This window comes from Gymnoscopelus microlampas (assembly GCF_963454915.1).
Source record: "Gymnoscopelus microlampas genome assembly, chromosome: 4".
NCBI lineage: Eukaryota > Metazoa > Chordata > Actinopteri > Myctophiformes > Myctophidae > Gymnoscopelus > Gymnoscopelus microlampas.
The window spans coordinates 59,890,074-59,902,102 of record NC_139941.1 but is presented as its reverse complement, the minus strand read 5'-3'; the positions used below and the strand labels follow the sequence as shown (position 1 = coordinate 59,902,102).

At 40.5% G+C, this 12,029-nt stretch overlaps 1 protein-coding gene across 1 annotated transcript; it reads left to right on the top strand.

The window, feature by feature from the left end:
- The first annotated feature begins 2,737 nt into the window (after positions 1 to 2,737).
- LOC311043738 (serine protease FAM111A-like) lies at positions 2,738 to 9,536 on the top strand. The gene is made up of 4 exons (XM_084055093.1): positions 2,738 to 2,784; positions 5,381 to 5,481; positions 6,178 to 6,273; positions 7,553 to 9,536. The coding sequence occupies exons 3-4, from the start codon at positions 6,226 to 6,228 to the stop codon at positions 9,425 to 9,427; spliced, it is 1,923 nt and encodes a 640-aa protein (XP_083911219.1). The 5' UTR covers positions 2,738 to 2,784; positions 5,381 to 5,481; positions 6,178 to 6,225; the 3' UTR covers positions 9,428 to 9,536.
- Positions 9,537 to 12,029: the final 2,493 nt, after the last annotated feature.

The window sequence follows — 12,029 nt, the reverse complement described above, 5'->3', positions numbered from 1 at the left end:
GCAGAGTGACTAATACAGAGACACTTAAGTGTAAGGAAGGAGAGACAATGACACGCACACACTCTCACAAGTACAGTCGATGGTCGAGATAGTATAATTAATGTCCAAAGCATAATACGGGCCAAAGACTTAAGTGAAAGACTTGCCACTAGACAAGGAGGGACACTACACAATTAATTATTTTTTATATCAAGGAGGGACACTACACAATTAATTTGACCAGTACCAATGTCACTACTGCGTCGTTAGTAACAACCAGGTGGAGTATTCTTTAGCAGATACAGAGGAATCCCAATACACACCACATAAACATTATATTGCCACCTGGGCCCCCATGCTGAACTTGACGAAGAACACCCCTGCACGATATCTGCGCCCCGACTTTTGACCTCAAGGAGGGTACGGATCTGACTGGCGCTTGGGGGTTGGGGCCCCTGTGTATAATGCGGGGGGCTCCGGTCTCAGGCACTGGTAGGAACCTCCTCCGCCCCAGGAGGGTACGGACCCGGGGGCTCGGGAGTGGGACCTCCGTCTCTTAGCTCATTCAGTGCCAAGTACATTCGTTAATGGCGCTGGATGGGTTGGGGGGGGGGGGGGCCTAGTCTTGGGCTCTGTCGGAACCTCCTCCTCCGGGCTCGGAAAAGTGACCACCTCAACCAGAAGAATTGGAGAAGAAACCAAAATGCCCACATATTACAAGAATAAAAATAATTAATAATAATACACATGTTAGAATAGTTGATTGTAAAGGAAAACTCAGTGGGAGTGCCCCACTGGGGGACCCTAAGTTTAGCAATACACTTGTTGGAATCAAATGACAAATTATGTAATTGTCCCCAATAAGAGCTCATGTCCAGATGGTAGGTTTGGGACTGCCCCAGCCTAGTTCAGAGTTTCCCCTTCAAAGAAAAGGGTTTTCCTCGGCTCACATGACTCAAGAAAAAAAGAAAAGAAAAATGGGACCTGATTTTTTTGAACATGCAATGTGTTATGCTAGTGGATAATTGCTATAAAGTAATTGCTATAAAATACTGTTCACATAATAATGTTGTGTTGTGGGTACTAAATTCGTACCCAAGGAGGGGTTGATGGTCCATAGTGGAACCTTGGGCCGTCAACCTTTACTTTATACTATAAAGTAAAGGTTGACGGCCCAAGGTTCCACAATGGACCATCAACCCCTCCACCATCAACCCCTGCTTGGGTATGAATTTAGTACCCACAAGTTTATTGTGTACTCCACAGTTTATAGAGTGTGGAGTACAGTAGCTGTGCTCCAGTAAGAAGGAAGGCCTTGGTAGCCACAGCGTTGATATACTGAACGTAATAGATAAGAACCTCAGAATTCTCCAGGCGCTCAACCAAACGCTTGTTTGCATGCAGACTTAGATGTGGAGCGAATTGCCTTCGTGATATATCAGGTCGTATTGTTTTAATATCATTAATTTGCTGTTCTTTTATTCACATAGTATAGAGGGAATCTCCCTTGTTTGTTCAATAAAGATGCCTTGCGCATGTGAACGGTAATTTCTGTGTATATCGTCTATAAACTGGACTTTAGGGTTTTATTGAACCAAGAGTGACAGGAGTGCCACGGCACATCACACCAAATCACAAGTATTGGATATAATCGCAATTATTTTTCATAATTTCCAAACATTTTCCAAAACTCTTGTAGATCAGCTATTTCTTCTATTTTAACATCTTTTTAAAGTATAAAATATGTCAGTAATTTCTTTTTATATTCAAATCATTTGTCATATCTGCCCTGTGCATTTTTTATTACGAAGCCTAAAAGGCAAACTATTTTAATTTGTATTTATTTCTCTTTATTCATAGTATATTATGTTCCAATATTCAATGCCAATAACACAATTAAATCATTAATCACAATTATTTGTATGACAATTAATCATCAACTTAAATTTTGTAATCGTGACAGCCCTGATGGCTGTTGTCTTTCCTGGTTTTAAAGGCTACTACGTTGCAGTGAAGTGATTTTTCTGAACTTTCCTGAATATTCTAGCTGTCCATTTATTTACCTTTACCCACTTAGTTTGAGTGTGCTTCCTACACAAGTATGGAAAGTATGGAATTTGGAGTATGGAAAAAAGATTTATGTTTCCAGACTTTCCATCCTGTTTTCTAAAATATAAGGCTGGTTTGAATGGGCCCATTCAAAACAGCCCTAAAAACTCATCTTTCTGGAGGCCACGACCCCCCGCCCTCCCCTTTTTTTTTGTATATATATATATGTTTTATTTTTCATGTTTTATTTTTTTTTACATAGTGGTATTTTTTCTCTGTATTTTTATGTTGATTTTTGAACTGTTTGGTTGCTACTATAGGTAACCTGACTTCTAACCCGGCGGAGTCAGGTTACACAGTTTCAGCCAACAGATGCGTTTGTCTTTCTGACAGGGGGCGGGGCAGGCCTTCCTGACCAGTGTTGCCATGTCACTTTTTATAAGCGACTTTAGGCTTGTTTTTATGTTTTTCTGCTTGTAAATATTTACAAGCAGAAAATAGTTGGGGCCGGGGGGAGCGTTTTTGGGCTTGTTTTTAAAGTGTAGTTGCTTATTTGGGCTTGCTTCCTAAATGTTGTTTACACCAGTGGTTCTTAAACATTTTCACGTCAAGCAGATATAACAGATCTACAAGCTCACAATGCGTCACGGTCCATTGGGCTTTTGTTAATATACCTATTTGCTTATTTCTCTCACAACATCTGGCAACACTGGTACAGATAATAGAGTTGCATTCCAGACGTCGTCCACTCATACAGTAAGTATATATACCAGTTTTGTATATCTATGTTTAGTCTTCCATGTTGATACTAAAGTATATTTAATTAGATAAACTCTTGGCGGTGTTGAAATACAACGTGCCCAACTGTGATTGTGACCATTATTATAATAATAATGCCAACGGGATGGTGGGAAGTTGGGGGATGCATGGTGAGAAGTTTGGAAATGGCGTCAGATGAGGATTCTATTAGCAAAAATCAATGTTAGTAATGATGAGGAGGACATGGGAGGATTAGGAGATAGAAAGAAAAGGAGGAAAAAATCAGTAGATGTCAAGATCGGAATTATGTTTCGATTTATAACGGACCATAGGGAGCGGACACGCAGAAAGACGGCATTTTCAGCAATCCACAAGTGGTCTGAAAGTTTTTGGAGGGAAAAATTGTTAAAGTAAAAGCAGTGAGGATCACTATAGGGACTGGGGTGATCATTGTGAAGATGTTGATCACCAGATATGATGTATGCTGGTTTCAGCACGATGTCCTTGGAGAGAGAGAACAGAGAAGGAGGGGGGAGGGGATCTCAACATACTTTTTTGAGAAAGCTGTTAGAATTTAGAAGGCATTTGTAGAATCGACCTCAGGTCTAAATGGGATGAAGTTCAACTCAAACTTATGTTGGGTCTGGATTGGACCCATCATTTTGGAAGACATGATGGGCTTGGTTGTGTAGCCTTAAATAAATAAAAAAACGCTTTTGCAATTGTCCTTGTTTAACTTAATTTAGAACTCATAAAATGCAGTTTTATATCTGCCAAAAAGTCATCGTCTCCTATAGCAGCTAGGACCTGGTGACTGGAGGGTATTTTCTGCCTCAAAATGACTTGCCTTCATTCTTGAGGCTTATAGTTTAAAGACTAGATTGACTGTCAGTGTCTCGCATCGCCTCGCTGCGTGCACGCAGCCAGCAGCGGCTGTTTAGAGGCACTCGTCACCGATGATGAACGCACCGTGATGGTGCAAAATATGCCGTGAACGTCCCAATCTGGCGGATAAAAGCAGCGCAGCACAGGGCACCAACCTTGGGGGCTTCACCAAACGATGTGAGAGGGAAAAAACGGCGAAAATCAGCGGAATTTGCAAGCAAAGCGTCCTCTTTTTTTTCCCTCGCGCAGCTGCACCCCCCCCCCCCCCCCCGACATAACTGTCCGGTGGGCACCGTGCTGACTCAAACCCCCCCCCCCCGTTGACAAACAGGACCATTTATTTGTTGCGCACCAAGTCACATCTCCAGGTGCTCTTCTGCGTACTAGACCTAAAAAGTTATGTGCACCCCTGTCTATGACTATATTCTTTGGAACTGTTTCATGAGAACATCCACACAGAATGTGAATATCACAAAGTGATAAAGTAACGTAACTTTTTATTCGGAACCAGGTCATAAATTCTGAGGGGTCAACAATATCATGAGTAGTTTTCACTGGAGATGCTGTGTGTGTGTGTGTGTGTGTGTGTGTGTGTGTGTGTGTGTGTGTGTGTGTGTGTGTGTGTGTGTTTGTATACTTTATTAACAGTTTGCAGAAAAAGAACAGGAAAGTACAGTTCAATACAAGGTCTGTTAAGAGGATTTTAAACCCAAGAAAGTACTATGGCTTGTTTCCATTGGGGTCCTTTGTACTCAATTCATCGAAACATTTAACGACAGACAAATATACACTACTATGTACTATGCAAAAACATCATATAAACCACTAGTAATCAACAAAAAAAATATGGGGGGGTGGGTGATAGCATTTCTGGTGATAGGCTTAAACTTTTTACTCCGAATTGCAGCCACCTGTAAGTGCTCTTTTAGAGCGGTTTTGAAGGAGAGTGTGGTAACTTATGTGTGGTCTTGGAGAGCGTTGATGGCTGGAAATGAGTAGAGGTAGCAGGCCGAGAAGTAGGTTGTAAACTTGTAACAAAGACAGAGTTTATTGTACAAAGTTTACAATTTACATAGTCAGTCAAACGGGCTGTCTCTCGCTAGGACATCGTGGAAAGGCTGGGAGTATTGTCTTGTGTATGTGTTTGTGTGCGATGTGGATGTGGTGTGGGAGGGTGTGCGTGGGTGTGTGTGTGTGTGTTAAGGGGTCATCAATCTGGCTGGGAATGTATATAGTGTGTGGGTGATGTGGATTTGTGGTGTGGGAGGGTGGGTGTGTGTTAAGAGATATGTGTGTAGCTTTTGTCTTGAAATGTATATTGCGTGCGTGTGTGTGTGTGTGTCTGTCTTATATAAGGTCTAGTAGTGTGTGTATGTGTGATTATATCGTATGTGTAATGTGTGCTCAGAGTAAGGATTCACACTTTTGTGGTCTGTTGGGGCATTCCACTTTTTTTGTGGCATAGCAGTAGAACAAATTGAAACCCTTGTTTGAGGCCAAATCTGGGTTGAACTTCTTTTTTTTTTGCGGAGAGCTGAAAGTTAAATGTGATGCTGATCAATGAGTCATGGCGTCTCCTGCTGTAAATTGCAGTTTAGTCTCGCCTAACATAGGAAAGGAAGGTTGTCCTGTTGTTTTTTCCCCCCTTGATTATGTTTAATACATGGCATTGTTACTCTCAAGTGATTTAACACTATTGTCTCTCTAGATCTTCCTAGAACGAGCCCTGAGGCAGCATCGCCGGTCATCTCCATCCTCCATACATCTGAGGAGCTCTCCAGTACTTCCCGACCCTGCATCTTTATTTGGGTAAGGCCAGTTTATTTGTATACTAGAGGTTCAGACCTAGAGTTCGGGCTGCTACGCGGCCCTCACACTTATGTCGCACTGCCGAGCCAACCTGTCTGTCTCTGGGGGCTTTGTCAGAGTACCCGTTGTACCTGTCTGTCTGTGTCCCTTTTGTGCCCATATATGGAGATCTCTGTATCTGTAAATGGTAAAAGGTGCATTTATATAGCGCTTTTATCCAAATTGTTTTACATACATTGTGCATTGCATTCACCCATTCACACACACATTCACGCACCGATGGCGGAGGAGATATGAATGAGTTTTTCTTTGTTTGGAGTGGAATATACTGAAATATTATTGAGGGTTTTGATAAATTTGGGATCCAAATCCAATCAGAGTGATACCCAAAGGGCAGAATCCTCACATCTATAAAGGTTTTACGATTATGGTGGCTACAGGTATACGTGGAAGAAGATGATTCATGTGCTGTATGTCTGTTAGTTTGTTTGTTTGATATGGTTTAACCATATCACAAACAAACAAACTAACAGACATACAGTGTTGTTATAAACAATACATAGCTCACATATAACAATATTTAACCGTTAAATATTGTCTTATATGTGAGCTATGTATTGATTATAACAACACTATTTTTGTTTATGTATTGCATAGTGACATGGATTAATAATCCACACTTCTCCACCTTAACAGGTGGAACCCTTGCAGTGTAACAACCATCAGCTGCCAATATCACTCAAAATGGACGCCAAGGAAATGGATTCCGAAAAAATGGATCAATATTTCAAGGTAATCTTTTTTTTAATAGTATGATCTCAATTACCTTTATGTGTAATTACAGTGGTAATCTGAGTGACAGGATTTCCATTAGGTTCTTCGTTGGGATCAATGTTAATTTATTTATCATTTTGGCTATAAGATGTTTACAAACACAATTTCTTAACTCGCTCTTATAACCACGTATTTTATCGTACCAACACCAAAATCGCACACGTTGTGCCTCAATATCTCGGGCCACTCGCAGTAAAGTTCTTATAACCATTTGTTCGGACCGTTTGCCATTCTTCTCAGTTTAAACAGGTGTATGGGTATTTTAAAAGTAGCGGATCTACAAATCTTGTAGCGCCTCGCAACCTGTAGCAACAGCTGCCACAAATATGCTTTAATTACAGTGCTGAAAGCCTTACTAAGCCATAGCCTCGTTCCAAGCCTTTACTCATCTGCGAAGAGAAAAGCCTGCTCATGACCTAATGCAGAGTGTCTATAGGGGCGAGACTCCCGTCGTACGTATTTCCCCCAAAAACAATCTTTGTCGACCAATCACAACACTTGTTTCATTCACAGAGAATGTAAACAGGTTTGTAAAGCGTCGGCATCATTTCCTTGGGCGGTATTTCCGCCAAATTCCGGTACTTCCGTTTAGACACTCAACCGGCTAGGTCTTGCCCAGCGAGACTAAGCCATAGGCAAGGGGATCCGCCCATGTCTCCTCTGATTGGCCATCCTTGAGGATTGGCCAACTCCAGTATATCTGTAGCGCGCGCACGCGCACACACACACACACACACACACACACACACACACACACACACACACACACACACACACACACACACACACACACACACACACACACACACACACACACACACACACACACACACACACACACACACACACACACACACACACACACACTAAAATGACATGAAACAAGTTCATGACCATAACACACTATATGCACTGCAGGCACTTGCTAAACAACTAGATAGTGAGGACGGACGGACACACAAACGAGAGGAAACACCTAACGCAGGCAGAAGATGCGCTGCCTAAATACTGCGGCTAGCAATCAGCCCACTGATGAGTGGGAGGAGGATGGGCCGTGGGCAGAGTGGGAGACAACGCCCATTCCTACTACACTTATTAGCCTGTCCAAACAGAGCAAGCACAGATTATATAAACAGATATGCACTGATTTGTAACTCTAAAATAATAATAATAAATAATAATAAAACCACAAGCAATTAAACTTTCTTCCGTGTTGATGTGTTTGTTATTTTCTCAGGAAGAAGAAGGACATCATGACAGCCATTCCTTTGCATATAGCATTGGAAAGGGATCACAGAGGGAGATAACCTGTACCATAGCCCAGACCATTTTAGATGCACTACTGACATCATCATCCTTTTCACACAAAAATAATGTAAAAAAAGACAAAGAACTTGTAATTCTGAGAGAAAAAAAAGCTATCAGCACACACTTTCCATGCTGGTTAATTGGAAAAGATGATCTTCTGACTATTGAATATATAAAAACTGAGGGAAACTCTGAACCCCCAAAGAGTTTAAGTGGTTCTCCCCAACTCAAGCCAGTACTCTTTCATGTAAAAGCAGAAGGAGGTCTTAACATAAAGTATAACATTCTGAACAACAAGAATCTTAAACTCATTGCTGATGAAGTTACTGTGTATGCATATGAAGGAGAAACAGTAGAGGAAGCTCTGAAACGAGATGGACGCTTCAAAAGTGATGTTTTCAGTAAATGCTCACTGAAAAATGTAAGTAATGACAGAATCACAGAAATGTCCAGTCTTGTTAATAATCTTGATGGCAAAACCTTCAAGATCAAACGGGATGATAAATATGCTTTACTAAAGATCCAGTCAAATCAACCAGTTCCCTGTACTAGTACCAGTTCCAGTACTGCATGTATTACCAGTCCCCGTTCCATTACTATTACCTGTCCCATTACTTTTACCAGTACCAGTTCCCCACAGCAGTCCGCAGCAACTGAGCACACAGCAAGAAGAAATACTTCTTCTACTTGGGCCAAACCACGTCCAATTCCAAATTCTAAGGAAATTCGGAATCTCCTGTGTGCACAGTATAAAGAGTTAGTTAAGCACATGAAAGGCAGAGAGGGAAAATCAAAACCTGCAAAAGAGCTCTTCCGTGCAGAATATGGAAAGAATCTGGAAAGAAGGGGCTGCATGGAGGTGAAAATGTTGAGGCAGTTAGGGGTTCGGGCTCACTCTGTCTGTCAGGTGAGAGCAGAGGGAATACCTATAGGGAGTGGTTTTCTCCTGTTTCATAACTTTATCCTCACATGTGCCCATGTGATTGACAAAGTTTTTCATGTTAGGGGACAACGGCTGACTCAGGAGGTCACAGTCTCTTTCCATTTTGAAGATCTAGAGAGCCAGGTAGATTCAGTCCCAGTTAAACGTCAGGTTGTTTTCTTCGAAAAGCTTTCGGATGATTCAGGATGTATTCATGATTGGGCTTTGTTGGAGCTTGAATCACACTACACCGGATTGTTGTGTAACTTTGTAACCTCTGCACCTACGAGGGGTGGAATCTGTATTATCGGACACCCCAACGGAGGAGCGAAAAAGACCGACACATGCTTCACCATTCCAGTTGATGACCGTGTAAAGGTGGCAGATGACCGTTTTAATGAGATTCACCACCTCATTACTGAGCATTACTTTCCGTCGGCTGACTTAAAACACCTGGTTAATCAAAGCCCAGATTTAGCATATGATACATGCTTTTTCTTTTTGTCATCTGGCTCCCCCGTCTTTGATGACTTTTGTAATCTTGTTGCGATGCACACAGGGGGCTATGCCTATAAGACCCAGGGAGGACAGACCCAGAGTTTCATTGAGTACGCCCAACCCCTGTCACGCATACTTCCCAGAATCATCATCCAAATAGTAGAAAGACAGAGGTTTGATGTACTGGAGGCGTACCTCCAGTACACCTCTAATCACAAGCATGACACATATGACTCATATGACCAAGTGAAGGGGGATGTAAAGAGAATAGTGGAAACACAGAATCGCTTTGCATTTGAAAACAGTCTTAAAAACTTTGATGGAGACTCTGAGAATATCATGGAATTTATACAATTCTTCGATTCAGAGCCCATGGAAATATAATGACTGCTTACACTGTTTCAGGACTCATAGATGGCTACAGTAAGCATAGGCTTTAGATTATGTTGTATATGTTTATGAAGAAGCCCTTTAGAGATAATTGTAGGTTTTTTTTTTTTTTTACCCTAATCTATGTTTTATTTCTAATTCTAATTGTATTCCAAAGTCATTTTATGTTGTGTTTATATTGCTCTGTGTATTAATTCTATTGTGATGTAAGCCAAATAAATGAGTGAAATGAGTATCTTGTCATCCTTGACTTGGGATTTGAGATGTTTTTTCATAGTAGTTTTCTTGCTCCTCTGTGTTGTTCCAATTTAAACTTGAAAGACCATACGGGTGGTCTGGTATTTTTATTCCCAGTATCGGGCAGTAAATTATTACAAAGTGATATTGTTAAAAACTCAAACACCAGAACTCAAGAGACATGGATGAACTCGACAAAGACTTTTTACTAAACAGATTATTAGCAGTATTCAAAAATACAAATGATCCAATAAAGCACCGATACTCAAATGTACAGTTTCAAGTAAATGTTCTTGACTACGTCTTAAAATTGGCTTGAGGGAGAACCATATAAGGAGTTCCCAATGTAGCTACACCCAAATATGGAGTGGGTTGTCTAACGGTTAGACTCTAACCTCAATGTGTCGTCATGGCATCAGGCCATATATGGGCATATACTGATGACATCAGGGATCTCCATATATGGGCATAAAAGGGATAAGGACTGACAGATACAGAGACCTCCATATATGGGCATATCGATCAGGTCGGCGGTGCGACATTGGTGTGAGGGCCGCATAACGGCCGAGCCTCTAGTAGTGAAAATAACCCGACGTGTTGAGCTTGTAAATTGACTATTTTTGCTATTTTTTAAACTGTTTTGAAAAAAATCAAAATAATTTCTTCATGATAATTGGACTGATATAACATTAAGAACATACAGGCAGACAGCGGATGAAAGTAAGATGAAAGTATGATTTTGTGCAACATGTTAACAATCTTTGACAACCTCCAAACAGACTGGCCTTGTGTACTGTGAGCTTTCGCGCCTTCCCAAGGGGGCCCCGGACCCCAGTTTGGGAAACACTATGCTACAATATCAGTAGAATTTTACAGTCTTTGCACATAAACTGATTGAGAAAAACATCACGTGACCAGCCAGGCCCCCCAAGCCTGTCCCATTTGTCACTTTAATGTGAGGGCAATCCTATTCAGCCACAGCCACTGTTTTCTCTTTATCACCAGATTTATGCTCTTCTCATCTAATTGGTAGTCCAAGTTGCTTCATAGTGTTAGATTAGATGTAAACAGCTTGATAAAAAACAGTTTAAATAGGCATTTATTAATGTAAGTGAGTCAAGTTGGCTGACCTCGCAGTCAAATTTAGAAACTGAATATTAAGCCTTATTATTATCCAGATTATTACAGTATAAATTCTCCCCAACAAGTATTTAGTATAATTTATGTTATCACCACACATACCTTCCCGCTACATACTTAACTTAAGTGATGCATGCCTCAGTTACACACCCCCAGAATGTTTGCACTTCAAGCCCTTCTGATTGGAGGACTGAAAACAAAAAGTCAAGTTAATTTCACTTTATTGTTCACACACAAACATTCCCATAGCCTGGAGGGTTGTTGAGATACTTAGGTTGTTGCCAGGTAACCACAAACCTACCATTAAAGAAATGTCAGGTTGTTTATTCAACATAAAAAAGAAAAATAAATAAATATTGGGGAGTGTGTTCACACATGAATAGCTAAGACTATAGTTTAGGCAGTGGTGGAAAAGGTACTCACATGTTTTACTTAAGTAAAAGTATCAATACTGCAATGTAGAAACACAGAAATTCTAAATGTACTTGAGTATAAGTATTAAAGTATTGGCATCAAAATATTAATATATTTTCAAATAGGCAAAGTTTAAATCAGCCTGAAGTGGTTAATGTCTGTTTCATAATATACATACATATATATATACTGCAGTATTGTTACTTTTACTTAAGTACAACATTTGAGTACTTTTCCCACCACTGCAGATTGCATTGTACATCTGCTTATTTTGGCAAAGACATTTGAGGACATGGTCAACAAGTATAATAGGGTTTAAAGGTGCTTAAAGCGGAACTACGTAACCTTTTTATGAATAAAATGTAATTTTGTCCAATCTGTATGGTAGAGTATGTTAATTCAATATAATTATACAATTGGGGTGGTTGTATTTTGTCTCCCTGCTCTTCTATTGAGACATTTAGATCGTGTCAAAGGTCATGTCTCACCTAGACACAGGATGTGACAAGAATTTTGACCTGATGGTCAAGATTCAATTTATCCCCTGAGCAAGCAGGCAGACTCTAAAAATGTCAGCACTTGCGCAGGAAACCGGATCAAATCCGAGACAGAAGAGGAAAGTTACATGATGTGATATTTGTTTCCTTAAAACCAAAAACAAACCAGAAAATGTGTTAAAAAGTTAAAGCTCTATATTCTGATAGTTATCATATATTGCTATAGTGTTTGTTCAATAACAGGCCGGGTCTAGCCATATCTGCAGCTCTGTAATAAACAGAAAATACGTTTTCCAGATGGGACACAA

Bases quoted from the DNA above. Each gene is read 5' to 3' on its own strand.
- LOC311043738 (XM_084055093.1), top strand. From the start codon at position 6,226: ATGGACGCCAAGGAAATGGATTCCGAAAAAATGGATCAATATTTCAAG. The intron at 6,274-7,552 runs GTAATCTTTTTT...TTATTTTCTCAG, and splicing joins AAATGGATCAATATTTCAAG to GAAGAAGAAGGACATCATGA.